A 26023-nucleotide genomic window follows, 5' to 3' on the forward strand; every position below is an offset into this window, starting at 1 on the left:
GGATCTTAGTTCCCCGACCGGGGATCGAACCCATGCCCGCTGCAGTGGAAGCGTGGAGTCCTAACCACTGGACAGCCAGGGAATTCCTGCCAAATAGCAGCTTTAAATGACAAAACAGTTTTATCTCACAGTTCCTGAAGATCAGGAATCTGGGCATGGCTTAGCTGGGTCCTCTGGCTCAGGCTTTCTTGCAAGACTGCAATCAAGGTTTCCTGTAGGGCTGCAGTCACCTTAATGTTCAACTGGGGGTGGGAGGGTCTGTTTCCAAGCTTACCCCTGGTCGTTGGCCGACCTCAGGTCTTCAATAACCATGAGCCAGAGACATCAGTTTCTTGCCATGTGGACCTCTCCACAGGACAGCTCACAAAATGGCAGCTTGCTTCCCCTGAACCAAGGGCTCCAAACATGAGAGAGAGAGAGAGAGAGAGAGAGAGAGAGGGAGAAAGTCAGTCTTTTGTAACCTAATCACTTTTGCCACACCCTATTTGTTAGAAGGGAGTCACTAGGTCCAGCCCATACTCAGGGAGAGAAGATTCACAAGGACATGACCACTGGGAACCGTTTTAGGTGCTGCCTGCCACACTAAGTAATTTTCTTCTTGCTGACCATTATTGTTCTTACCATCCTGTCTTTATAAGATGAACTAGGCCATGTGATATGGCCAACCAGTCAACCTAGGCCTGGTAGTCCATACTTGAAGCACGTCCTGCCTTCTTCGACTAATACAATGGTGTGCTTTTTAAAAATGAATACATAATGAAGCTGGGGGTGGGTGAGTGGGGGAGTCTTTTATAGCAATCTCATTGTTTGGATGTGTTCAGGTATTGGGACTCCCAGATCTACAATCTGTAGCATTTAGAGGCATGAGGCTTCCCTCCCTCAGAATGGGCCTATATCCTCTCCAGCATAGCCCTGGAAGCCCTTTGCACTACCGATGCTCTATTGAATGTCAGGGAGTTAGAGTAATTATGCAGGAAAAGACTCAAGGTTTCCCACTGAGTGTCTAGGTCTAGTAAATGCAGCTGAATAGAGTAACAATGCCAAGGGACTATCAGGCTTGTTGTACTCTTCAGACTTTGTTCTGAATAGTCTTGGGAGCACAAGCTGAGATGTGGAGAGGCTTATGAAGGCGGGTGGTTTGGGAAGGAGAGAGGAAATGCAATGGAAAAGAAAGGTGCTGAAGATGACATTCTGCTAACCCCGTGGGGGAGCTTAGCAAGTCATGTCATCCCTCTGGGCTTGAGTTCATCCTCTCAGAAATGACAGGTTTGAAGCAGATAATCTCTACATTTTATGGGTAAATGACCAGTAGAAAGAATTTATGAGAAAGCTAGTAAGGAATGAGTTTAGTTGTTGGAAAGAAAAGGGGATGAGTCAGTGCTGACTCATCTGTAAGTGATGACTTACTAAGAAGTTACTGAAAACAATTTATGAGATGTAAAAAATATCATACTGTATACTTCTTCCAAATTTTAATAAAATTTCACGTTGGTATAAAGACTACTGTTTTGTGGGCTTCCCTGGTTGCACAGTGGTTAAGAATCCGCCTGCCAATGCAGGGGACACGGGTTCGAGCCCTGGTCTAGGAAGATCCCACATGCCGCGCAGCAACTAAGCCTGTGTGCCACAACTACTGAGCCTGTGTGCCACAACTACTGAACCTGTGCTCTAGAGCCCGTGCTCTGCAACCACAGAAGCCACCGCAATGCGAAGCCCGCACACCGCAACGAAGAGTAGCCCCTGTTTGCCACAACTAGAGAAAGCCCGCACGCAGCAACAAAGACCCAACACAGCCAAAAATAAATTAAAAAAAAAAAAGATTACTGTTTTGTAAATACAGAGCTTCTTTCCTTTTGGAAGCAACCACCTACTATTCTTCTCTTCAATCCCTCCCCCCACCACACACACACACACACACACACACACACACACACCATCCACATGATTACCATGGAAGCCACCATGTTAGTGTGCCGTGATTCTACCCCTGTCTGCAGGTAACTGGTGCACTTGTCTGAGCTGGGACACTCCTAATCCTTAACCGGTTTGGATCTAGAAACAGGTGGTCTAGTCTTTCTTAAGAATCTCAGGACTATGAATGTGAAGCTGGGGCATTCAGGGACCACACCTTCTCCTACTTGGACCAGGGAAAACTGGTCTGGAAAGTAAGGAGGTAGCAAAGTAGACATACGGAGGAAAGCCGCTGAGATGGAGAAAGAACACAGGCAGCATTTGCATTACTGGTTCCAGTAATTGCTGAGGCTGGGCTGTTTTCTTGTCATTTAGTTTCTTAGATAGAACAGGAATCTCATTAACTCCTCCCTTTGGTTAAAGCATATTTGATTTGGGTTTCTGTCTCTTGCAACCAAAGGAGGGAAAAAACCTAACTTATTCACAAGTTCATTATTAGAAACAATTGTTAAATTATTAAAAGTGTAAGGAAGAACACAAAAAGTGACCAATAATTCTACCAGTTTGAGATAACTTCTCCTAACATTTTGGAATATTTTTCCTGTCACTTTTCTATGCATTTACATAAAGGAAATTAGACATTTGACAGGAGTTTTAAATTCATGCTTTTTTTCACTTAAGGATTAGGTTGTGGGCATTTTCTTGTGTCAATCAATATATTCTTCAAAAATATCATTTTTATAACTCTGACAATTTACGTTCATGAGAAGTAAGTGACTGGATCTGGTTGACATTTTGGAAAGATTCTGGCTGTGGAGTGGGGATCAGATTGGAGGTAAACATCCAGAAAGATGAGATCAGAGACACTGAGAGAGGAGTCCAGGTGACTGCCCAAGTTGGTTAAGATGAGGGTGGTGACAGTGAGGATGGACAGAAGAGGAAGGACTCCGAGGCCACGTAGTAGGTAGACTCAATGGGCTGTGGGGTTAATTAGGGTCAGGGAGTAAAGGGAAACAAGACATCTAGAACGACTAAGTGAATGGTACAGCCATTTATGAAGACACAATTCTGAAGGAGAAGCAAGTTTGGAGGGAATAAAATGAGTTTAATTTTGGACATGTTGAGTTCTAAGTGCTTTGCAGACATTCAAGTCTTGATTTTTAATTAATTAATTAATTGATTGATTGATTGATTATTTTTTTTAAAAATTTATTTATTTTTGGCTGCGTTTGGTCTTCATTGCTGTGCACAGGTGTTCTCTAGTTGTGGTGAGCGGGGGCTACTTTTCGTGTGGTGCACGGGCTTCTCATCGCTGTGGCTTGTCTTGTTGCAGAGCACGGGCTCTAGGCACGCGGGCTTCAGTAGTTGTGGCACGAGGGCTCAGTAGTTGTGGCACACGGGCTTAGGTGCTCCGCGGCATACGGGATCTTCCCGGACCAGGGCTTGGGCTTGAACGGGTGTTCCCTGCATTGGCAGGCGGATTCTTAACCACTGCACCACCAGGGAAGCCCTCAAGTCTTGATATACGGGTAGCAAGCAGGAGATAAAGATTTGGAGTAGAGACAGGAGATAAGGATTTGGGAGTCATCTGCATCCATGAGGTGATTAAAGCCACAGGAATGAATAACGTCACCCAGGAAGAGGGTTAAGAGTGAGAAGGGACCTGAGGAGGATAGAAGAAAGAATCTCTGTCAAGGAAACTAAGGAGGAGGAGCCAGAAGGGTAGGAAGAAAAGTAGGGGAGTATAATATCATGGAGCCCAAGAGAAGAGACTTATTCAAGGAGGAGGAAATGGCCCACAGCGCTGACCACCGAGGGAGTCAGGCAAGGTCTGGCAGACGTCGTCGACAGCCACCTTCCCCATGTCCATTCTCCCCTTCTTCTTGGCTTGTCACACTCAGTCCTAACTGCTACACAAGATGAGAACTGAAAAGTGTCCTTTGGGTTTGGTGGCATGGAGCTCACTGTGTTCTTGAGACAACAGGCTCAGAAGTTTGGGGTGGACTGAGAAGTGAGTGTGAGGTGGGACAGCGAAAACCCGAAGTGAAGAGGACTCAAGCTCAGCTGCTGGAGGGCAGGAGTGGGGTGGGGACTGTAGGTCTGGGGGAAGGTAGGATCAAGACATGGGTTGGTTTGTTTTGAGATAAACTAAAGCAGAGCTCATTGAAATACTGATGGGCAGGATCAGCAGAGACTGAAGGACAAGGGAGACAGAAGGTAAGAGAGCAAAGATTCCTGATCAGATAACACAGATGACAGGTGACAGCAGCCAGCACACAGGTCCTGCGGCTCCATACGGGTGTCTTCCACTGTAACAGGAGGGACAGAGAGGAAAACGGTGGGATAAAGGCAGTGGGAAGCCAGGGGTGACAGGGACTGTGGAGCACGAGCCACAGCCTCCCTGAACACAGTGCTGAGTTAGATCCACAGAGCTAGGGGGGGCTTCCTTCCTATCTTCTCTATTAATAAATCCTGGGCTTCCCTGGTGGCGCAGTGGTTAAGAATCCGCCCGCCAATGCAGGGAACAGGGGTTCGAGCCCTGGTCCGGGAAGATCCCACATGCCACAGAGCAACTAAGCCCGTGCGCCACAACTACTGAGCCTGAGCTCTAGAGCCCGAGAGCCACAACTACAGAAGCCCGCGTGCCTAGAGCCTGTGCTCCGGAACAAGAGAAGCCACCGCTATAAGAAGCCCACGCACCACAGTGAAGAGTAGCCCCCGCTCACCGCAACCAGAGAAAGCCTGCGTGCATCAAGGAAGACCCAATGCAGCCAAAAATAAAAATAAATAAATAAATAAATAAATAAATAAATAAATAAATAAATCCTATCTTTTCTATTAATCTCCAGTAATGGCTCTGTTCACAAATATCAAAGCCAATCTTTTATAATACTATAACAAATCTGAGACCAAATAGTCTAAATTCATCTCCTCCTGAATTAGCCTCTTCAACATGTATGTACTGGGTCAGAATATTATACAGTGGGGTTACAGTGTCCAGGCACATCACTTCTGTATCCTACTGGATACCTCTAAGGAAAATGAACCTCAACCGCCAGCAGCCAGACTGGAAAGAGAAGCCTCAAAAAGAAACTTGCATGGATATCCACATGGAATGCAATGAAGTTGGACCCTTACCCTTATTTCTGGGCTCTCTATTCCGTTCCATTGATCTATATGTCTGTTTTTGTGCCAGCACCAAATCATATGTCTGATAAGGGGCTTGTGTCAAGAATATATTAAAAATATATATATATAAAGAACTCTTAACTCAAAAAGACTACACAATTTAAAAATGAACAAAGAATCTGAAGAGACATTTCTCCAACTCCCATGAAGATAGATAAATGGCCAACAAGCCCATGAAAAGGTGCTCAACATCATTAGTCATCAGGGAAATGCGAATAAAAAACACCACTTCACACCAACTAGGATGACTAGAATCGAAAAGTCAGATAATAACCAGTACTGGTGAGGTGTGGAGAAATCGCAATCCTCATACACTGCTGAGGAGAATATAAAATGGTGCAGCCACTCCGGGCAACAGCTTGGCAGTTTCTCAAGAAGTTATACAAAGAGTTACTCTTGACCCAGACGTTGCACTGCTAGATACATACCCAAGAGAAATAAAAACATATGTCCACACAAAAACTTGCACACAGATGTTCCTAACAGCATTATTCGTAATAGCCAAGATGTGGAAATAACCCAAACACCCAAACTAACGAATGGATAAACCACATGTGGTAAATCCATACAACAGCTTGTTATTAGGCCACACAAAGGAATGAAGCTCTGATATGTGCTATATGTAGATGAACCTTGAAAACATTCTGCTAAGTGGAAGAAACTGATCACAGAAGACCACATACATGATTCTGTTCATATAAAATGTCCAGAATAAGCAAATATATAGAGCCATAGACTAGTGGTTGCCTAAGGCTGGGGGAACATGGGGGTTGCGGAGTGATGGGTAAGGGTTTCTTTTGGAGGCGATGAAAATGTTCTATAATTGATTGTGGTGATGGTTGCACAACTGTGAATATATTAAAAACTATTGATTTGTACACCTTAAATTGGTGAATTGTATGGTATGTGAATTATATCTCAATAAAGCTGTTACCTGCCACCGCCTCCAAAAAAAAGACAAAGAAACTCTCAGCTAAAGGGCAGCTTCCTTCTACCCAGCCTGTTCTCTCTGTGAGTCACGGATACTCTCAACCACCTAGTCTAAGTAGAGGGGTACCCAAAATGTGGGTCACTGGGATACAGTCATGGAACTGTATCTCTGCACTGAGCAGCCATGGGCATGGTGTTGGATCATGGGTCTCAGTTGCCCTTTGTCTCAACAACTTGGCTCCCTTCTGCCTGAGTCAGTCCAGGATAAGTTCTCCTTGTGCCTACAACACACTGAGCCCTTATTCCCTGGCACGTGCTATGTTATTGCGAAGAAAACCAACAAGTTTTGAATCTGCTCACATACTAGAAGTATACATCAAACTTGTTAGGCAAAGGCAGGAAATGGTATGTGTTACATTACATTTTTCTTACCACCTACTATAAACAGAGGCTGTTTAATGTCTTGGTTTTTGCTCATTTAAAAAAAAAAATCACAAAATATTTCTTGAATTCTGACTGCCCTTTCCTAGTGCTTCACAGCTTAGAGGATTTGGGGTGGTGTTGCACATTTGAGAATGTTATTGCACTTGAAAAGGCTGGCAGGGGTCCTTGAAATTGAATGACGAATGTAGGGGTACTCTGGAATTGAAAACACTGCAATTATTTTCATTTTATTTTATTTAATTAAACAAAATTTGCTAATTTACAGTAAGGATTGAATCACATAATCATCTAGTTAATTTTGCCACTTCCTGTGAGGCAAGGGACAGTGTGGGTCGAACCTTCAAGAATTCTGGGAAATCACGCCCTGTAACAAGAAGCTCTGAGGCAGGATGAAATTCAACCTCCTGGTAGAAATAGCAAGGGCATTTAGAAATGCCCACAGACTTTGAGGATGTACAAAAATAGAACCCCTTTATAAAAAGAGGAGCCACAGGTAGTCCCACATTTGGAATCTGGGGAAAAATCAGAGAATTTATCTTGAGGTAGGAGAGAGCTGAAAGGGTTAGTTGAGGAATGGGCTTTACAAAGCCTTTTACGATGCTCTCTGAGGAGCTATTATATAAAATGCATTGGAACTCTACCACCTAATTTAGAGGAATTTCCAGAAGACCATGCTGAGTGATTAAGGCAAGATAAAGAGATATGGGTGTAATCAACACCCTCCCAAATTCATATGGTCTCTCAGAGAGTCCCCAGCAGGGTTGAGCCCCATTGCTCACAGCAGTAACTTGCTCATGAAGGCACTTTGTTTGCCCTTTCCTGTCCTAATTCCCCAGTCTTTCACACTGCTGCCTGGGATCACCTGCCAAATAAACTACTTGCACCCAAACCTTTGTCTCAGAGTCGGCCAATTCAAACTAAGACATGGAGACCTTAGGCGGCAGCCACCCACAGGCAGACTTCATATACCCCAAGCCTCGCATACAATTCTAAGGAACAAGGGAGGAGTCCCCCAGATACAACTATGACTGAACATCCAGTAACTCTAACTATGTATCATGACTGAATTGATGTCATGACTTGATCTAAGTCAATTTGGCCATGCTGCATTTGTGACATTCTTCTGTAAGTCAGTAGCTTCTGGAAATCAGAGATAGGTGGGGGCTATAGCTCCTTGGCACCATCACCACAACCTCCTTAGGAGATGGCGTTTTATGATGAAAGCCAGTCTGGGACCAAGTCTACCAGATGTGTGAACATTTATTAACAGCACAAAACAATAGTATTTCTTGTTCTTTGGTTGTGGGAGATGTCCCCCTCTCTGTCCGCAGGCCTCCACTAAGTGTCCTGCATGAAAGTTTCACTTCCAAGATAGATGCAATGAGACAGCAGAACCGGCCCACCCTGTGGTCTGTCAAGTGACCTGGAGCTCATGGGACCAATGAGGTTTTTAGACCTTGTGCTCTGTTCCAAACAGTTTACACTGCTGGGACTGAGGGATATGTTTACCCTATAGGTCTGAGGATGGAGCCTCTATGGCATTTCTAGCCAAGTGCAGACCCCAAACACCTACACATCTCACCACTGGAAGATCCTCAACAAACCCTTTGAGGTAGATTTTGAATATTTGAAGTGCTTATGTAGCCACCTTTGGAAGTTGGATTCCTGTTTAGGGTATTTCAAATGCTAACTGCTCCTGGTTAAATTTACACACACACACACACACACACACACACCCTCTGTTTACATAAAGTATTTAAATGACCACACAATAATAGCTAACATTTATTGACCATCTACTATGTGATAGACACTTAAAAGGAACTCATCTTTAACCCTCCAATGCTCCAATAAGGTGGGTTCTATGAATGTTGCCATTTTACAGATGAGGAAACTGAGAGGGAGGGACGGTAACTCCCTCACCCAAGTCCCACAGTTTGTAAGTTGTGAATCAGGGGTTCAGACTCAGGCAGTCTGGCTCTAGAGAGGCCAGCCCCTTAACCATCACATTCCACAGCCCCCAATGAGGGGCAGTGATAGTTAATTTAAAGAAATATAGAAATATGATATTCCTGGAGACTGGTTCAAGATGGTGGAGTAGAAGGACGTACACTCACTCCCTCTTGCAAGGGCACCGGAATCACAACTAACTGCTGAACAATCAACAACAGGAAGACACTGGAACTCACCAAAAAAGATACCCCCCATCCAAAGACAAAGGAATAGCCACAATGAGACGGTAGGAGGGGCGCAATCACAATAAAATCAAATCTCATAACTGCTGGGTGGGTGACTCACAAACTGGAGAACACTTATACCACAGAAGTCCACCCTCTGGAGTGAAGGTTCTGAGCCACACGTCAGGCTTCCCAACCTGGGGGTCCGGCAACGGGAGGAGGAATTCCTAGAGAATCAGACTTTGGAGGCTAGCGGGATTTGACTGCAGGACTTTGACAGCACTGGGGGAAACAGAGACCCGACTCTTGGAGGGCACACACAAGTAGTGTGCGCATCGGGATTCGGAAAGGAGCAGTGACCCCATAGGAGACTGAACCAGACCTACCTGCTAGTGTTGGAGGGTCTCCTGCAGAGGCAGGGGGTGGCTGTGGCTCACCATGGGGACAAGGACACTGGCAGCAGAAGTTCTGGGAAGTACTCCTTAGCATGAGCCCTCCCAGAGTCCACCATTAGCCCCACCAAAGAGCTGGGTAGGCTCCAGTGCTGGGTCGCCTCAGGCCAAAAAACCAACAGGGAGGGAACCCAGCCCCACCCATCAGCAGACAAGCAGATTAAAGTTTTACTGAGCTCTGCCCACCAGAGCAACACCCAGCTCTACCCACCACCAGTTCCTCCCATCAGGAAGCCTGCACAAGCCTCTTAGATAGCCTCATCCACCAGAGGGCAGACAGCAGAAGCAAGAAGAACTACAATCCTGCAGCCTGTGGAAGGAAAACCACATTCACAGAAAGATAGACAAAATGAAAAGGCAGAGGACTTTGTACCAGATGAAGGAACAAGATAAAACCCCAGAAAAACAACTAAATGAAGGGGAGATAGGCAACCTTCCAGAAAAAGAATTCAGAATAATGATAGTGAAGATGATCCAGGACCTCGGAAAAAGAATGGAGGCGAACATCGAGAAGATGCAAGAAGTGTTTAACAAAGACCTAGAAGAATTAAAGAACAAACGCCTAGAAGAATTAAAGAACAAACAGAGATGAACAATACAATAACTGAAATGAAAAATACACTAGAAGGAATCAATAGCAGAATAACTGAGGCAGAAGAACGGATAAGTGACCTGGAAGACAGAATGGTGGAATTCACTGCTGCAGAACAGAATAAAGAAAAAAGAATGAAAAGAAATGAAGACAGCCTAAGAGACTTCTGGGACAACAACAAACGAAACAACATTCGCATTATACAGGTCCCAGAAGGAGAAGAGAGAGAGAAAAGACCCAAGAAAATATGTGAAGAGATTACAGTCGAAAACTTCCCTAACATGGGAAAGGAAATAGCCACCCAAGTCCAGGAAGTACAGAGAGTCCCAGGCAGGATAAACCCAAGGAGAAACACGCCAAGACACACAGTAATCAAACTGACAAAAATTAAAGACGAAGAAAAATTATTGAAAGCAGCAAGGGAAAAATGACAAATAATATACAAGGGAACTCCCATAAGGTTAACAGCTGATTTCTCAGCAGAAACTCTACAAGCCAGAAGGGAGTGGCATGATATATTTAAAGTGATGAAAGGGAAGAACCTACAACCAAGATTACTCTACCCAGCAAGGATCTCATTCAGATTCGATGGAGAAATCAAAAGCTTTATGGACAAGCAAAAGCTAAGAGAATTCAGCACCACCAAACCAGCTCTACAACAAATGCTAAAGGAACTTCTCTAAGTGGGAAACACAAGAGGAAAAAAGGATCTACAAAACAAACCCGTAACAATTAAGAAAATGGTAATAGGAACATACATATCGATAATTACCTTAAACATGAATGGATTAAATGCTCCAACCAAAAGACAGAGGCTCGCTGAATGGTACAAAAACAAGACCCATATATATGCTGTCTACAGGAGACCTACTTCAGACCTAGGAACACATACAGACTGAAAGTGAGGGGATGGAAAAAGATATTCCATGCAAATGGAAATCAAAAGAAAGCTGGAGTAGCAATACTCATATCAGATAAAATATTTTAAAATAAAGAATGTTACAAGAGACAAGGAAGAACACTACATAATGATCAGGGATCGATCCAAGAAGAAGATATAACAATTGTAAATATATATGCACCCAACACAGGAGCTCTTCAATACATAAGGCAACTGCTAACAGCTATAAAAGAGGAAATTGACAGAAACACAATAATAGTGGGGGACTTTAATGCCTCACTTACACCAATGGACAGATCATCCAGACAGAAAATTAATAAGGAAACACAAGCTTTAAATGACACAATAGACCAGATAGATTTAACTGATATTTATAGGACATTCCATCCAAAAACAGCAGATTACACTTTCTTCTCAAGTGCGCACAGAACATTCTCCAGGATAGATCACATCTTGGGTCACAAATCAAGCCCCAGTAAATTTAAGAAAATTGAAATCATATCAAGCATCTTTTCCGACCACAATGAGATTAGAAATCAATTACAGGGGAAAAAAACGTAAGAAACACAAACACATGGAGGCTAAACAATACGTTACTAAATAACCAAGAGATCACTGAAGAAATCAAAGAGGAAATCAAAAAATACCTAGGGACAAATGACAACGAAAACACAACTATCCAAAACTTATGGATGCAGCAAAAGCAGTTCTAAGAGGGAAGTTTATAGCAATACAAGCCTACCTCAAGAAACAAGAAAAATCTCAAATAAGCAATCTAAACTTACACCTAAAGGAACTAGAGAAAGAATAAGAAACAAAACCCAAAGTTAGTAGAAGGAAAGAAATCATAAAGATCAGAGCAGAAATAAATGAAATAAAAAACAAAACAATAGCAAAGATCAATAAAACTAAAAGCTGGTTCTTTGAGAAGATAAACAAAATTGATAAACCATTAGCCAGACTCATCAAGAAAAAGAGGGTGAGGACTCAAATCAATAAAATTAGAAATGAGAAAGGAGAAGTTACAACGGACTCAGCAGAAATACAAAGCATCCTAAGAGACTACTACAAGCAACTCTATGCCAATAAAATGGACAACCTGGAAGAAATGGACAAATTCTTGGAAAGGTATAAGCTTCGAAGACTGAACCAGGAAGAAATAGAAAATATGAACAGACCAATCACAAGTAATGAAATTAAAACTGTGATTAAAAATCTTCCAACAAACAAAAGTCCAGGACCAGATGGCTTCACAGGTGAATTCTATCAAACATTTAGAGAAGAGCTAACACCCATCCTTCTCAAACTCTTCCAAAAAATTGCAGAGGAAGGAACACTCCCAAACTCATTCTATGAGGCCACCACCACCCTGACACCAAAACCAAAGATACTACAAAAAAAGAAAATTACAGACCAATATCACTGATGAATATAGATGCAAAAGTCCTCAACAAAATACTAGCAAACAGAATCCAACAACACATTAAAAGGATCATACAGCATGAACAAGTGGGATTTTTCCAGGGATGCAAGGATTCTTCAGTATATGCAAATCAATCAATGTGATACATCACATTAACAAATTGAAGAATAAAAACCATATGATCATCTCAATAGATGCAGAAAAAGATTTTGACAAAATTCAACACCCATTTATGATAAAAACTCTCCAGAAAGTGGGCATAGAGGGAAACTACCTCAACATAATAAAGGCCATATACGACAAACCCACAGCAAACATCATTCTCAATGGTGAAAAACTGAAAGCATTTCCTCTAAGATCAGGAACAAGACAAGGATGTCCACTGTCGCCACTATTACTCAACATAGTTTTGGAGCTGGAGGAATCGGACTCCCTGACTTCAGACTATACTACAAAGCTACAGTAATCAAGACAATATGGTACAGGCACAAAAACAGAAATATAGATCAACAGAACAGGACAGAAAGCCCAGAGATAAACCCACGCACCTATGGTCAATTAATGTATGACAAAGGAGGCAAGGATATACAATGGAGAAAAGACAGTCTCTTCAATAAGTGGTGCTGGGAAAACTGGACAGCTATATGTAAAGGAATGAAATTAGAACACTTCCTAACACTATACACAAAAATAAACTCAAAATGTATTAGAGACCTAAATGTAAGACTGGACACTATAAAACTCTTAGAGGCAAACATAGGAAGAACACTCTTTGACATAAATCACAGCAAGATCTTTTTTGACCCACCTCCCAGAGTAATGGAAATAAAAACAAAAATAAACAAATGGACCTAATGAAACTTCAAAGCTTTTGCAAAGCAAAGGAAACTACAAACAAGACGAAAAGACAACCCTCAGAATGGGAGAAAATATTTGCAAACAAATCAACAGACAAAGGATTAATCTCCAAAATATATAAACAGCTCATGCAAGTCAATATTAAAAAAACAAACAACTCAATCAAAAAATGGACAGAAGACCTAAATAGATATTTCTCTAAAGAAGACATACAGGGCTTCCCTGGTGGCACAGTGGTTGAGAATCTGCCTGCCAACGCAGGGGACGCGGGTTCGAGCCCTGGTCTGGGAAGATCCCACATGCCGCAGAGCGACTAGGCCCGTGAGCCACAACTACTGAGCCTGCGCGTCTGGAGCCTGTGCTCCGCAACAAGAGAGGCCGCTATAGTGAGAGGCCCGCGCACCGCGATGAAGAGTGGCCCCCACTTGCCACAACTAGAGAAAGCCCTTGCACAGAAACGAAGACCCAACACAGCCAAAAATAAATGAATAAATAAATAAATAAAATTAAAAAAAAAAAAGACATACAGATGGCCAAGAAGCACATGAAAAGCTGCTCAACATCACCAATTATTAGAGAAATGCAAATCAAAACTACAATGAGGTTTCACCTCACACCAGTTAGAATGGGCATCATCAGAAAATCTACAAACAACAAATGCTGGAGAGGGTGTGGAGAAAAGGGAACCCTTTTGCACTGTTGGTGGGAAAGTAAATTGATACAGCCACTATGGAGAAGAGTACGGAGGTTCCTTAAAAAACTAAATATAGAACTACCATATGACCCAGCAATCCCACTACTGGGCATATACCCAGAGAAAACCATAATTCAAAAAGACACATGTACCACAATGTTCATTGCAGCGCTATTTACAATAGCCAGGACATGGAAGCAACCTAAATGCCTATCAACAGGTGAATGGATAAAGAGTGGTACATATATACAATGAATATTACTCAGCCATAAAAAGGAATGAAATTGGGTCATTTGTAGAGATGTGGATGGATCTAGAAGCTGTCATACAGAGTGAAGTAAGTCAGAAAAAGAAAAACAAATATCGTATATTAATGCATATATGTGGAACCTAAAAAAATGGTACAGATGAACCGGTTTGCAAGGCAGAAATAGAGACACAGATGTAGAGAACAAACGTATGGACACCAAGGGGGGAAAGTGGCGGGGGGGGGGTGGTGGTGGGGTGAATTGGGAGATTGGGATTGACATGTATACCCTAATATGTATAAAATGGATAACTAATAAGGACTTGCTGTATAAAAATAAATAAATAAAATTAAAAAAAAAAAAACGAATTGTGACATTCCTAATGTGACAAAATTTGAGAATTTGACAGAGAAAGATGACTGCATCACATTTAGTGAGCAGTTAGTAGCTGTCAAAGTCTGTGCTGGGAAGGCAAGTAAGTGCCCAGCACACTCAGAGCTGGTAGGAGTGGCCCGAGTCCCACACGAAGACCCTGCCCCACAGCTGGCTGGCCCAGACTCTCTGTCCAGGATGTGGAATACGACCAAGGTTCCAGTTCAATCTGACTGGCCTCTTGAAAACAGAGTGACTGTGGGAGTTTCATCCCACTTCATCGGCTGGAAAGACGAGAAAGCTGGTGTGCAGCACAGGAGCAGCAAAGAACACTCGGAAAAGACTCCATGGGCTTCAGGAACCAAGACCCAACAGCATCTCCAACTTACACCTTCAAACACATACAATCCCTCTTTTTGGCTTAATATACTGCAACCCAGAGTTCTAACGGATGCACCTATTACATGTTTTGAAGCCGAAAAAAAAAAAAGAAAAAAAAATCACATGACTACTTTAGTAAGATTCACGGGCAGCATGAGAGAAGGGACCAAAAGCAGAGAAAATGGAGTTTAGAATAATGATCCAGGCAACAGAAAATGATGGCGCAGAGACAATGGAAACAGAAAAAGGGGGCAGGTACTTTGACAGCTACTAACTGCTCACTAATTGTGATGCAGTCATCTTTGTCAAATTCTCAAAGGAGGGAAGGGAGGGAGAACACAAACATTCTGGTCCCTTCTCTGAGTTCCATTATATCTTCTTGGTGGCCAGGTAGTTTGATAAGGATAGGGTTTCTCTTCTCCCATAAAAGACTGATATACTCCTACGCACTTTTTTCCCATCTGTTTAGAATTAATTCTTGAAGGGTTTATTTTAAAATGTTTCCAACATTTTATTGTAAAAACTTCCAAACATAGCAAACTTTAAGGAATTTTGTGGCTACTCATACTCCCACACACCCAGCTCGAGATCACATCACTGACATTTTGCTAATACTTGCTTTATCACATATTCAGCCATGTCCGTCCCTCTACCCAACCATTAATCCCTCTTACTGTTGGTGCCATTCAAAGTAAAATGCAGACAAGAGAGCATTTCCCCCTAAATAATTTGGTGGCAGTATCAACTAGAGTTCAATATTTGCCTAGTTTTCTTTTAATGTACAATTTAAATACAGTGAAACACAGCTTAAATGTACTTTCACTGAGTTTTGGCACACACCTGTACAAGCCAAACACTGATCAAGATGTAGAATGCTACCATCATTCCAGAACAAGCCCTCGGGCCCCCTTCCCAGCCCAGCGCTGTCCCCATACCTCTACCCTCAGCCCAGACAAGCTACTGCTTTTCATCCTAGGTAGTTTGGCTTGGGCTGTGTCCAACTCTCCCTGAGGCACCGCAGAGCATTCCAGACCGAGGTCCTCAGGTCAGTCTGAGGGATGAAATGCGGCCCCTCTGCACTCCTTCCCAGCCCAGGAATGGCACGCGCTGTGCCCTTTCAGCGCTGGCGATAAGCAAGCCCTGCACTCGCCTGGCCCCGAACATCTGTGAAGATGATCATTTGAAAAATGACTGGGACTGAAAACAAGAAAGCCACACAGCCTTCCATAAAACTAATATGCAAATCTAAATTAAAAAAACAAAACTACTAACAAAAGCTGGACTGGCTAGCAAAACTGGATTCTCCTAAAAGAAAGCCAAAAGCTTACTGTGTATATTTCCATATGGTTATACACTTCATATCCTTAAATTGCTAAAGGCATAGGGTGTAATAGGAGGATTAAAAACAAAAGAATTTAAAAGAACCTGGGCCTGAACCACAAAACAGACCAAGATGTCTGTGTTTTTAAAGACACAGAACCATCGCTCGAACAAATTACTTTCCTGTTCAATATACAAATGACATTTCACCAGTTATTTTGTATGACCGGTGGCCAGCTCGGTTGTCAGCATTCTCCTGTGCAAGCCCGTGGACGATCCCTGGTTACACCGGAGCCCACGGCACACACAGGGTCTGGCGTCTCCCATCCCCATCTAATATTTTTAAGGGCGAGAGAGAGTGTGTGTATTTGGGGGAGGTTGCTGGAAGGGTCTACGTGGAAGGCCGTGTCACTACAGGCCCTGTCCCTGCAGTGGTCCTACCCCAGGGCGGGCTTCACCGATGCTCTAGAGCCCAGGGGGGCACAAGCGCAGCTGAGGAGCCTCTCCTCCTGCTGAGCAATGTTGACCACAACCATCAGAGGGGTTGGGAAAACAGGCTGGAGTGCAGGCTCCCTCCGTCCCTCGACTCACCTTCCAGGACAGGAGGTGACACGAAGGCGCACGAGCCAGGAGTCTGTTCTCAACAGGAGCCACCTCTCCCCACAGTCCTGTTTCACGCTGGATGGAAAATGCCCCACTCTTCCCCTCCCCTCCCCTCCGGTCCCTCCACCACCCTCACCTGGAAACCTAGGAACGAGTAAAACCTGGAGACAGAGACAGCCGAGTCATCCCAAGTCCAAGAGCTGGTTAACAAACGTGGACAACAGGACTGGAGTCGCCTAGCCTGTAGGGCCAGAACTACTAAATACTTGGGAGTTTAATACAAGTGTCAAAGAACTGACACATCTGAAGGGAATGTGGCAGCAGTGAGGGCTTATGAAGTTCCAGGGATGGCTCAGAGCCGGCTCTGTGACAGAGGAGGTTGGGCCTGGCCGACAGCAGAGGAGGGGCAAGCAGAGCAGGGGTACGGAGAGGGAGAGGGCCACGGGCAGGAAAGGGCAGAGGAGGGAACTTCTCAACCACCACAAGTCATAGGTCTCAATCTAGTAAACGCTAAACTGGCGAATGAGGAAAAAAATCCTACTTGTACACACCATCCCACCCAGGCCAGCGTGCTTATCCTCTCTGGGAGGAAAAGCGAAGCCTCCTCTCTTTCGTGGTTTAACTGAACTCAGATCCATTCCAGCGACAAAATAACAGAATTATCATTTTACATATCCCCACAAAAGCAAAGAGGCAGTGATATTTAATTTCAGGGATTAAAAAAACCTTTTCCCTTTACTTACCCTGTAGGGCTCCTACCCTATTTTATTTTTCGTCACAGTATTTTATCTCCTCCTGAAATTTCAAATCTTTATTTGGTTATTGGTTTCCCACCCACCAACCAACCAATCGACCACCCACAAACACACACACACTGACTAAATGAAAGTAATTATTCCATGTTATATCAACCACACCAAATACAGTATTGTAAATTGTGCTTTAATTTCTGCAATCGGATATGCTGCAGTGAAATACAAGTATAAACGCTCATTGTACATCCAGAAAATAAAAAGCACATTTATACAGATTTAGCCCAACAGCTTATTCCCTTTTTTAAAAAAAGTTTTGAATGTAATTAAAGCTAATTTATCTTCAGTGTAAAAACTTGGAGGTGTAAACAAACTCAAGATATTATATACAGGAAGTTAATGTACATTTGCAAACGTGCACAGCGCAGCATTTCAGACAAAGTAAATGGTCTCATTTCAGCTTTTACTGTTAAGCATAATCCACATCTCAATCTTGAGTAAAAATGTCACAATATATAAACCCACTGAGGATCCCGTACACAAATACAACTTTATAGAAATCTGATTTCAAATATAAATACATAAACTGTCATGACCTTACATGTTACAACAGCTTACTTTTCTATCGTAATTTTATAAAAAAAAAAAAAAATCATAGAAAAATATTTCAATGCACATTCAACCACTGTGACAGGGGCCGTGACCTTGTGCCTTTAAACCATACTTTATGGAGTGAAAAGCATCACACCAGGCATTTTTGGAATGAAAATTACTAAGATCTTAAGACTGAAGAGGCTACTGCATAAATATTCCCATTATAATACGGTAACAAAACTAGTTAGCTCCGTAGTGTACCTGGGAGGCAGTGGGGCAGGGAAGGGAGGTTAGTGCTAGTTTAAGAAGGCCCACAGAACGTACAAGAAGGTAGCCAACGAACTAGGGTCATTTTAAAATCCCCACTGCAAGCCCAACACTGACCTTGCTAGTGAGACTCTTAAGGCAACCAGGACTGGGCATGTGTTTGGCCCCAGATGCATGAATCCTCCCCTCCCCTCAATCTCCACTGTCTTAACACACCAACATGGCGTGGGGAGGACCGCAAAGCAATTTCTTGTGTGTACAAAAGACGATCCAGTGCAAACCGAGAAACTCCTCTTTGTCAATAGTTTCAAAATTTCTTATTGCCCTTGAGCAACTGAAAGTTTTTCTCAACAGGCAATATTCAAATTGGGATCTACACTGGAGAACGAATGGATATAAAAGGCAAACTTTCGATAGGAAACATTCTAATGCGAGATAATTTCTTTCCCCTTCCTTTTGTGGAATTGAACAGGGTTCCATGGAGAATGAAAAAGCTGGTCCTTACAAAGTGTACTTTCCTGCATTTAAAAAATATATATCATTTAGACAGCAGATCCAGGAAGGTTACCAGGCATAGTCAAGTTTCTTCTATGGCTTTTTAAATCGCTGAGGTACTATGTGATCACCATCACTCCTGATATTTCTGCTTGACCGCTTCCCTATGAAAGCTACGTTCAACAGTGATCCTACTCATCAGTCTATAAGGTAATAGAATCTGGGGAAACCGTCTTGAGGACGGCGGGCACAGACGCTTGAAGCCCCGGCGTGCTATTAGGAAAAGGCAGAGCAACTGCTTTCAAACACTGCGCGCCTCCAGAAAAATGGAAGCTCCTCTGGGCAAACCAAAGGGAGTCCCCCAGTTTGACCAACAGGTTTAGCAGCAAGATCCTGGGACGACGTGCACCAAGGTGGGGAGCGTGCAGGGGCAGTGGCGAGTGGGTACAGAGCAGGCAGGGGACCCGGAGTTGCCGGCCCACGAGCCAGTCCCCTGTCCCACATAAAGTGACACAGCCTGAGGATGCTGGGAAATGTCAGGATGGTGACACACGTGGCAAGAGGACGCAGAAAGGAACGATGCTAAGGTTTGGAAATGAAGGCCATACATCTAAATACCTCTATTTGAATCTCTCAACTCGCCACACACAAATCAGGTAAAGCTGGACTTGTTCCAAACCGAGAGGGGCTAGAGAGACACTTACTACTCCCGACGACTGGATAAATCACGTTGACACAGCAAAGATCTGAAGACAGTATGGAGTCCAAGCACATCTTACCAAGGCCCTTTCTAAGTAGTAAACCAGCTACCGCAGGGTCTGTATGATACTAATGCAGAAGACACTGGCCACAGTTGTACTATGGGTCAAGCAGTAACTCCTTTCCATTAATAATACTAGAGCTATGGTTTTAATTGCATAGTCTTTCAGAACCATGGGGGGCGGGGGGGGAAATGAGAGCCAGCTCTTTTCCTGAAGGCCCAGGCTTCCTCCCAGCAGTCAGCTTCAGCGTGACGGCCCGATGCAGACAGCGGACGTGTCTGGTTCCTGCCTCAGCCTGTGACGCTCCTCTCTCACCGCCACTGAGCAGACCAGTCACACATCCCCCAGATCCACAAACTCATCTTCTCGCTTGGCCAGGTCTTCTTCATCTCCCAGAGCTTTCCACCCGCTGGTGGGCAGGACTGGCTTGGAGGAATGGCGCTGCAGCAGCGCAAAAGGGAACAAGGAGGACAGGCGGGCCGAGGTCCTCAGCAGCGAGGCGGCCTCTGCCTGGAGGGCCTCCTGGCTGTGGTGTCTCTCCTCGATTTTCTCCTGTAGGTGCTGGACTTCCTCCATCATCTCCAAGAGTTTGCTCAGGGTGGCCACTCTGCCACCCCCCAGGATTTGGGCCTCCGGAATCCACCGCAAGTAGCGCTGGGCCCACACTTTGATCTCTGGGCCCTCGATGTGAGGCAGCAGTAGCCCGTGGTAGTTCGGGGGCTTGCTGCGCCAGCTGTCGTAGAACTCTCGGAAGTTGTCCTGCAGCTCCTCAGAGGAATTAATCAGTTTGCTAATTCTCTTGCCCAGAATGTTTTTAATTAAATGATCTGTTTCTTCCCTGAAAAATCCTCTTTTGGGAGATGATTTAGATTGGGTGAGTGGCAAAGAAAGTTGTCGTTGATGCTTTGAGAGAAAACACAGATAAAAATCTCTGATTAGCCGGACAGCACAGTGACAGCTGTTCCCATCAAGGCAGAATCCTGCTTTAACAGAAGTCATGAGATATAAGAACTGCCCCGTGAACATAAGTTCGCTGCAACGCTATCACATGCAGAGAGAAAGCAGCGGCGGGCGGGTAGGGGATTCCTGTTTATGCCACAATGCGCGTGTCAGATGCACACTGCGGGTATAAACAAATGGGTGAAACCAGGTGCGGGGCGTTAAGTACTTGTGAAGGACAAGCTTAAGTTAAGATAGGCTGATGATGATTTAGGGGAGTTTGGGGATGAGGCCTATTCATTTTTGAAAGGAGCAAAATGTTTCTTCTTTGAGAAATTTAGGGTGTTCGCTTCCACAATATTCAGAACACCTGTGAGGAAGCGGTGCCGACAACCTGAAGAGCCTGTCACTCCAATGAAATAATTTGTAGGCTTAACTTGTAGGCTATTGGGCATCCAGCGGGAGGTCAAGCCTAAGTCAAAGAGATTCTGGACAAAGAGACAGACGGGAGCAAAAGGAACTTGAGGACTGGCTAAGCGGGCTGGATGTTCTTGTCTGAGGAGCTGCACGGAGGAGAAAATGCGAGAGCGTTTACACTTTCGTCCTCCTCGGTAATTCTACCTGCAGCCAAAGCAAGGTGCTGTGTTTGGGGGTGCACTGTGAGAGGGTTGTGAAGATGGTAAAGACGGTTACAAGGGATCCCTGGTGCCCAAAGGAGAAGGTAAAAATCTGAGGAGAAGCTGTTTCTCTCCAACTCTTTTGCTCCTGAGGTATCCATTTGAAATCAGAATAGATAAAAGTTTTATTCTGGGGCTAGCCTCCTAACTCTCTAACATGTTCCTGCCAGGGGTTCTCCCTTATAAAAAATATTTCCTTATTATGGAATGTAGAACAACAATAAAAATACAAAGTAGAAAGCAAAACCATTCACAATACCCCAAGTCAGAGATGGCCAGGATTTCTGACTTTCCATCTGGGGGCAGGAGAGCCGAAGGCCAGGAGTCGGGGGCCGGCCTCTTCCCCCCAGTGATCCAGGTGAGTCAGGGATCAGGGGAAGCAGGTGGAACCTAACAGCCACGGAGTGTTCACTGCCTGCCGGGTTCTGTGCTCAGCGCTTAACGTGCAACCACTTACCCAGTTCTCAAAGTCACTATTACTGCCCCATCTTACAGATGAGAAAACTAAGGCAAAGAGGTTAAGTAACTGCAAAGGCCCCAGCTACCAAGTGCCAGACCTGGTTTCACAACCACAGTCTGGCTCCAGAGCCTGGACTCTTAACAGAGCTCTCCTTGTCTTGCAAGCCCCTCTCTCAAGCCCTAAGTGAACAGAGCATTCCAGACGGGCCGGGTGTGAGCAGCACTGTGCCCCCGGAGCCTGGTCAAGGTCTAGGGCTGAGGCTGGGACCCCACACCTGAGTGGACCCCATGGTCTCGAGTGGTAATTCCCAGGGCAGTGCGTCGTGCTGGTCGGCCACAGCTCTTTGGTCTCTACAGAACTACTCCAAGGCCACCTGCCCACTCAACAACAGGCCCCGAGCCTGACGCCCAGATGCCTCACCAAACGGCTTCACAGGTCCTCGGTGGCCCAGCGCCAGCTCTGCATTAGCTAGCACAAGCTGAGAGGCCCCAACCCTGCAGCTTAAGCCTCTCCCACTGGCCAGCTCCTGGAACCTAGGCCCTCTGCTCCCATCTACAAGGAGAAGGGACACTTAGCACAACGGGGCCTGGGCAGAGAAATGGACTCTAGTCTTACCGGGTGGAGCTTTTATTTCCTCCCTTCCGCCTCTGAGGGCCCCTGCCCCTCCGGCCTTGGGCAGCCCTGCAATCCTGACTGGGCGGGAAGTGTGCGTGCAGCCACCAGGGGGCGCAGCACGCTGACAAAAGCTGACCTCCGGCCAAGCTGTTCTGGAGCGCAGGGCAGCTCTGGCCCAACAGACAGGAAAGAGGTTGAGCCAGGAGGGCAAACGCCCAGCCTGGGCCTGAGGACCCTTGAAGGGCGAAGCATCAGCTCTAAGTTACCCAGCAGCCGCGCCTTCCGCGAGTGCTGGCTTCGGCTCACCTGCGCCCCCAAGCCCCTTTAGAATGGAGCCACCTCCCACAGCAGGACGGGCGGGGCGCCCAGGAGCCCCGTGGGATGGCGGGATCAGAAGGATGGCGGCGGAGAAGGCAGTGATGCGCACCGACTTGTGACTGACCACCACTGACCACCCCGCTCTCCCTTTCATGGGGTCGAGGGCTGGCAGGGGCTCCAGGTCAGGAGACTGAACGGGAAATGCCATGTAAATCACGCATCACCCGGGGAACGTCGGGGTTAATAACTAGTGAGGTCAGGAACAAATATCTGAAGGGAGGCCCAAATAATTTGATGCCTGCCGTTTTCAGCCCAGGTCTGCAAACAACAGCCCGCGGGCCCAAGCTGGCCTGGTGCCTGCTTTTGTAAATACTGGAACACAGCCAGGCCTGTCTGCTTACAGGGCGTCTGTGGCTGTTTTTGAGCTCCAACAGCATGCGGGGAGTTGTGCCAGAGACTTTGTGGCCCCTGACAGAACACGTTAGTCGCAAACACCATTGTTAGCGTGAAGAGAGGCCTGGCTATTGAAGATGTGAACCGGTACAGACGGCGTAGAGCCCACACCGTGATGGGCGTCCCCAACCGCACGCGGGCAGGGGCGAGACGCTCGATTCCACGCACAGCCCCGGCGACACTCAGCCAATGGCCACGTCTCACCAGGACAGACGCTGGCCTGCTGAAGGCAAAGGATTCTCAGGGGCCCTGACAATCTGCCCGTCACGATCTCGACTCTGCAGACTGTGTCCGTGTAACTCTCATCCTTACAGACACGGGGATCTCTGGCAGACGAAGGGGGTTAGACATGTGCACGTCTTACTTTGAAATGCGTTCCTTTCCGCTGGCCTTTGTCCAGTTTTGGCTTTTCCACGTAAAGAGGGTTTTTGAGCAACGTCTGGGCTTTGGGTTCAAACTGCACAGACCAATCCCACACGGTGAGCAGATTCAAAGGCTTGCTTTGTGCACCCTGGCTTTCCCTGCCCTGCCAAAACAAGCACAGGTCACAGCGCTTCCAGCGGGGCTGAGGAAAGCAAACACAGTGCTGGGAGATGGGCCCCAGGAAGGCGCGCCCCGCCTGCCCTGAGACCCAGCCTTCCAGTGGTTGCTCACTGCACTAACGGCTTTGCGTGGGGAGGGGCAGGGCGCGCTGCTTCCAGCGGCCGCATGCCATCCGCGGTCTCCCAGGACAACACCCTTGTGAGGTCACTCCTATTTTTCCAATTCACCTTTGGGGAAACTGAGGCTCAGAAAATGGAAGTGACCGCCTGAGGTCACGAAGCTGGTGAGCAGCGAGGCTGTGTGAGGGGAGCCCGGGGTTCTGTTTCCCACTCCCTGTGGGATATGGTAAAATCCCACTGGAGGGCCAGCTCCAGCAAACCCCGAGGCCCCCAGAGGGCTGGTCAGAGCACCGATGGCGCAGACTTAAGGCCCTGGGAGCGCGGCCTCAAGGGAGACTAAAGACGTTTAAGACGGAAAGTGAAAGCCTAGCTTCCCGGCTCCGCCACCGCTCTCTTCAGAGTCACTCCAGGCAGCGGGCAGATGGAAGAGAAGGCGTCTGACCTGCTCACGAAGACAACTTTTAATCTGCTTCGTTCCTGGCTCTGACACTTGCTCCCGGCTCCAATACTTACCGTGTGACCCGGGGCGAGTTACTCAGTGTCTCAGCTCCTCAGGGATAATAATAATTCAGACCCACAGGGGGCTTGAGGACTAAATAGCAATACCCGGAAAGCACTCAGAACAGGGCCCAGCATGTAATCAGTGTTACAAAATCACCATTTTTATCATCAATCTTCTTGCATCCTACTTGTGAGACATGGCTTCTTCCATACACAGGGTCCTAAGAGGGACGCTTACCATGTTTGTATCTTTTTGATGAGGCGAATTGAAGAAGAAGGTGCTAAAGATAGGTATGTACAGGCTATCTGACAAAACGGTCAGGTACGTCTCCGTGAACTCAAACGCTGGGGGATGCTGGTGCACCAGCTGCCAGACACAGTCTAAGAAGAGCAGGAACACGGGGACCTACGTGAAAACGAGATACACGTGACTGAGGGGCACCAGCGGTCCTGGGTCCGGCGCAGCCACCTCGACAACTGGGGAATAACCTCTTCCGGGCACTATATTCTCTGGGAAACATTCCACGCGATTCACATTCTCAACTCCATCCCATTCCCAGCGATAAATATGGTCAACTGAAACCACACACCCGTGGATTAACATCAGGACTTGGCAGGACCTCTCTGCGTGAAAGACATTCCTGAGATGATGTAAAAATCTCCTTGTCAATCAGCACTGACAGATGAGCACTTGCAACTGATCCTGGTAACAGGGAACACTAGCTCTGAACCTCAACAAATGAAATGCTGTTCCCCACAAAAGAATTCCACTCTTCTCATTAGTAGCACTGTATTACAAAGAATTACTACTCAATTACTTCAAATTTTGTGGATACTCCCTTCTCCACCCCCCTGACAATGAGGGCCCAGAAGAGAAAGAGGGTGGGAGAGAAGGCAGAAGCAGCAAAAATGAGTTTCTAACATTTTTCACAAATGCACTTTTTTTAACCAATGGCCTCTTTTATTAGCTTCAGAGGCAAGCCCTTTAATAGTAGAGATGAGAGTTTTTGAGGGTGCCTTGTCAACCCCAAGTGCTCCTCCTCCAGTCACCAGTGACCCTGTCAGGTGGACAAGACAGGCCACGTCACGGTCTCTCCCTTCCCGAGCTTGGCCAAGGTCTCACACACAGCTTCTGAGAGGCGGGAGCTGGGAAGCCAGCTCTTGAATCAAAGTCCAGTGCTGCGTCAATTACATCACAAAGTAGACCACCCAGTTTTCTATCAAAACTCCAGTATGTCAGTGTTGAGATGAAAAGAAAGGTCTAAATGGGCAACTTTATTTCACACCTCATTTTATGTTCAAGAGCATATTTAAATAGAGCGTAAAATGTTTGGACCTCATTGTACAGTCAGGGAAATGGGCTCACAAAGTACGGGTGACTCCTCCCCGCACTGGGTAAACAGACCTGATCTGCTCTCGGGCTCTTGCCCCACTAGACACGGTGCCTGTCAGTCCCCCTTTTCTCAAGATACACAAACTATATGAGATATACAAAAACACAACCTTCCCCACACAGTATCAGCTATTTCTGCCCGTCATGTTATTTGAGTCCCATTAACCTTTCAAATTAGTATCTCAGAAATGCAAGGTCCCTTTTAAGACTGAAAGATGGTGATGTCCATTCAGCCCAACGGGACACGGATGAGTACAGAACAGGCCTGAAAGAAACTGCAGGCCTAGTGAGAGGGGGCTGGGTCTCCCAGGACACACCAAGCCCTTACGGGCAAGAGCCACATCTCTGTTTCCACGGCCGCCGTGTCAAGCTGTCCAGCACCGCAGACAGACGTGCTTATTATCTGGGGTAAGAAAAACCACCAGTCGCCCTGCTAGCATACGTTAGCTCTGCAGGTGATCTAATTAAAGTTCACCTGTTTTCATTTTTCCTTCCACAGTCGTTAATAATGCAGCCAAAGAAGTTTGCACCACTGTAACCTAGACAAGTACACCCCAATCTGGGGGGCTCATTTTCACTAACTGAACTGTAACGCTAACTCTCCAGGGCTTGAATTCGGAGGCCCAGACCTGCAGCTACCA

General features: G+C 45.8%; 1 protein-coding gene across 7 annotated transcripts in view; it reads right to left on the minus strand.

The window, feature by feature from the left end:
- Window positions 1-398: 398 nt before the first annotated feature.
- Window positions 399-26023, minus strand: part of MTMR12 (myotubularin related protein 12) — an 84124-nt gene continuing 58499 nt past the window's right edge. For 2 of the 7 annotated variants that reach the window (XM_082382235.1, XM_082382236.1), the window contains exons 14-16: window positions 24228-24395; window positions 23191-23391; window positions 17419-20267 (exon numbers count right to left, since the gene is read on the minus strand). In XM_082382235.1, coding sequence (XP_082238361.1) covers window positions 19698-20267; window positions 23191-23391; window positions 24228-24395 — 939 coding nt within the window. In that variant the 3' untranslated portion in view covers window positions 17419-19697. Of the gene's footprint in view, window positions 4221-17418; window positions 20268-23190; window positions 23392-24227; window positions 24396-26023 lie in introns of those variants that run through there. The other 5 variants (XM_082382237.1, XM_082382238.1, XM_082382239.1 and 2 more) reach the window with 3 other exon arrangements.

Source organism: Balaenoptera borealis, assembly GCF_965194805.1.
Source record: "Balaenoptera borealis genome assembly, chromosome: 2".
Classification (NCBI taxonomy): Eukaryota; Metazoa; Chordata; class Mammalia; order Artiodactyla; family Balaenopteridae; genus Balaenoptera; species Balaenoptera borealis.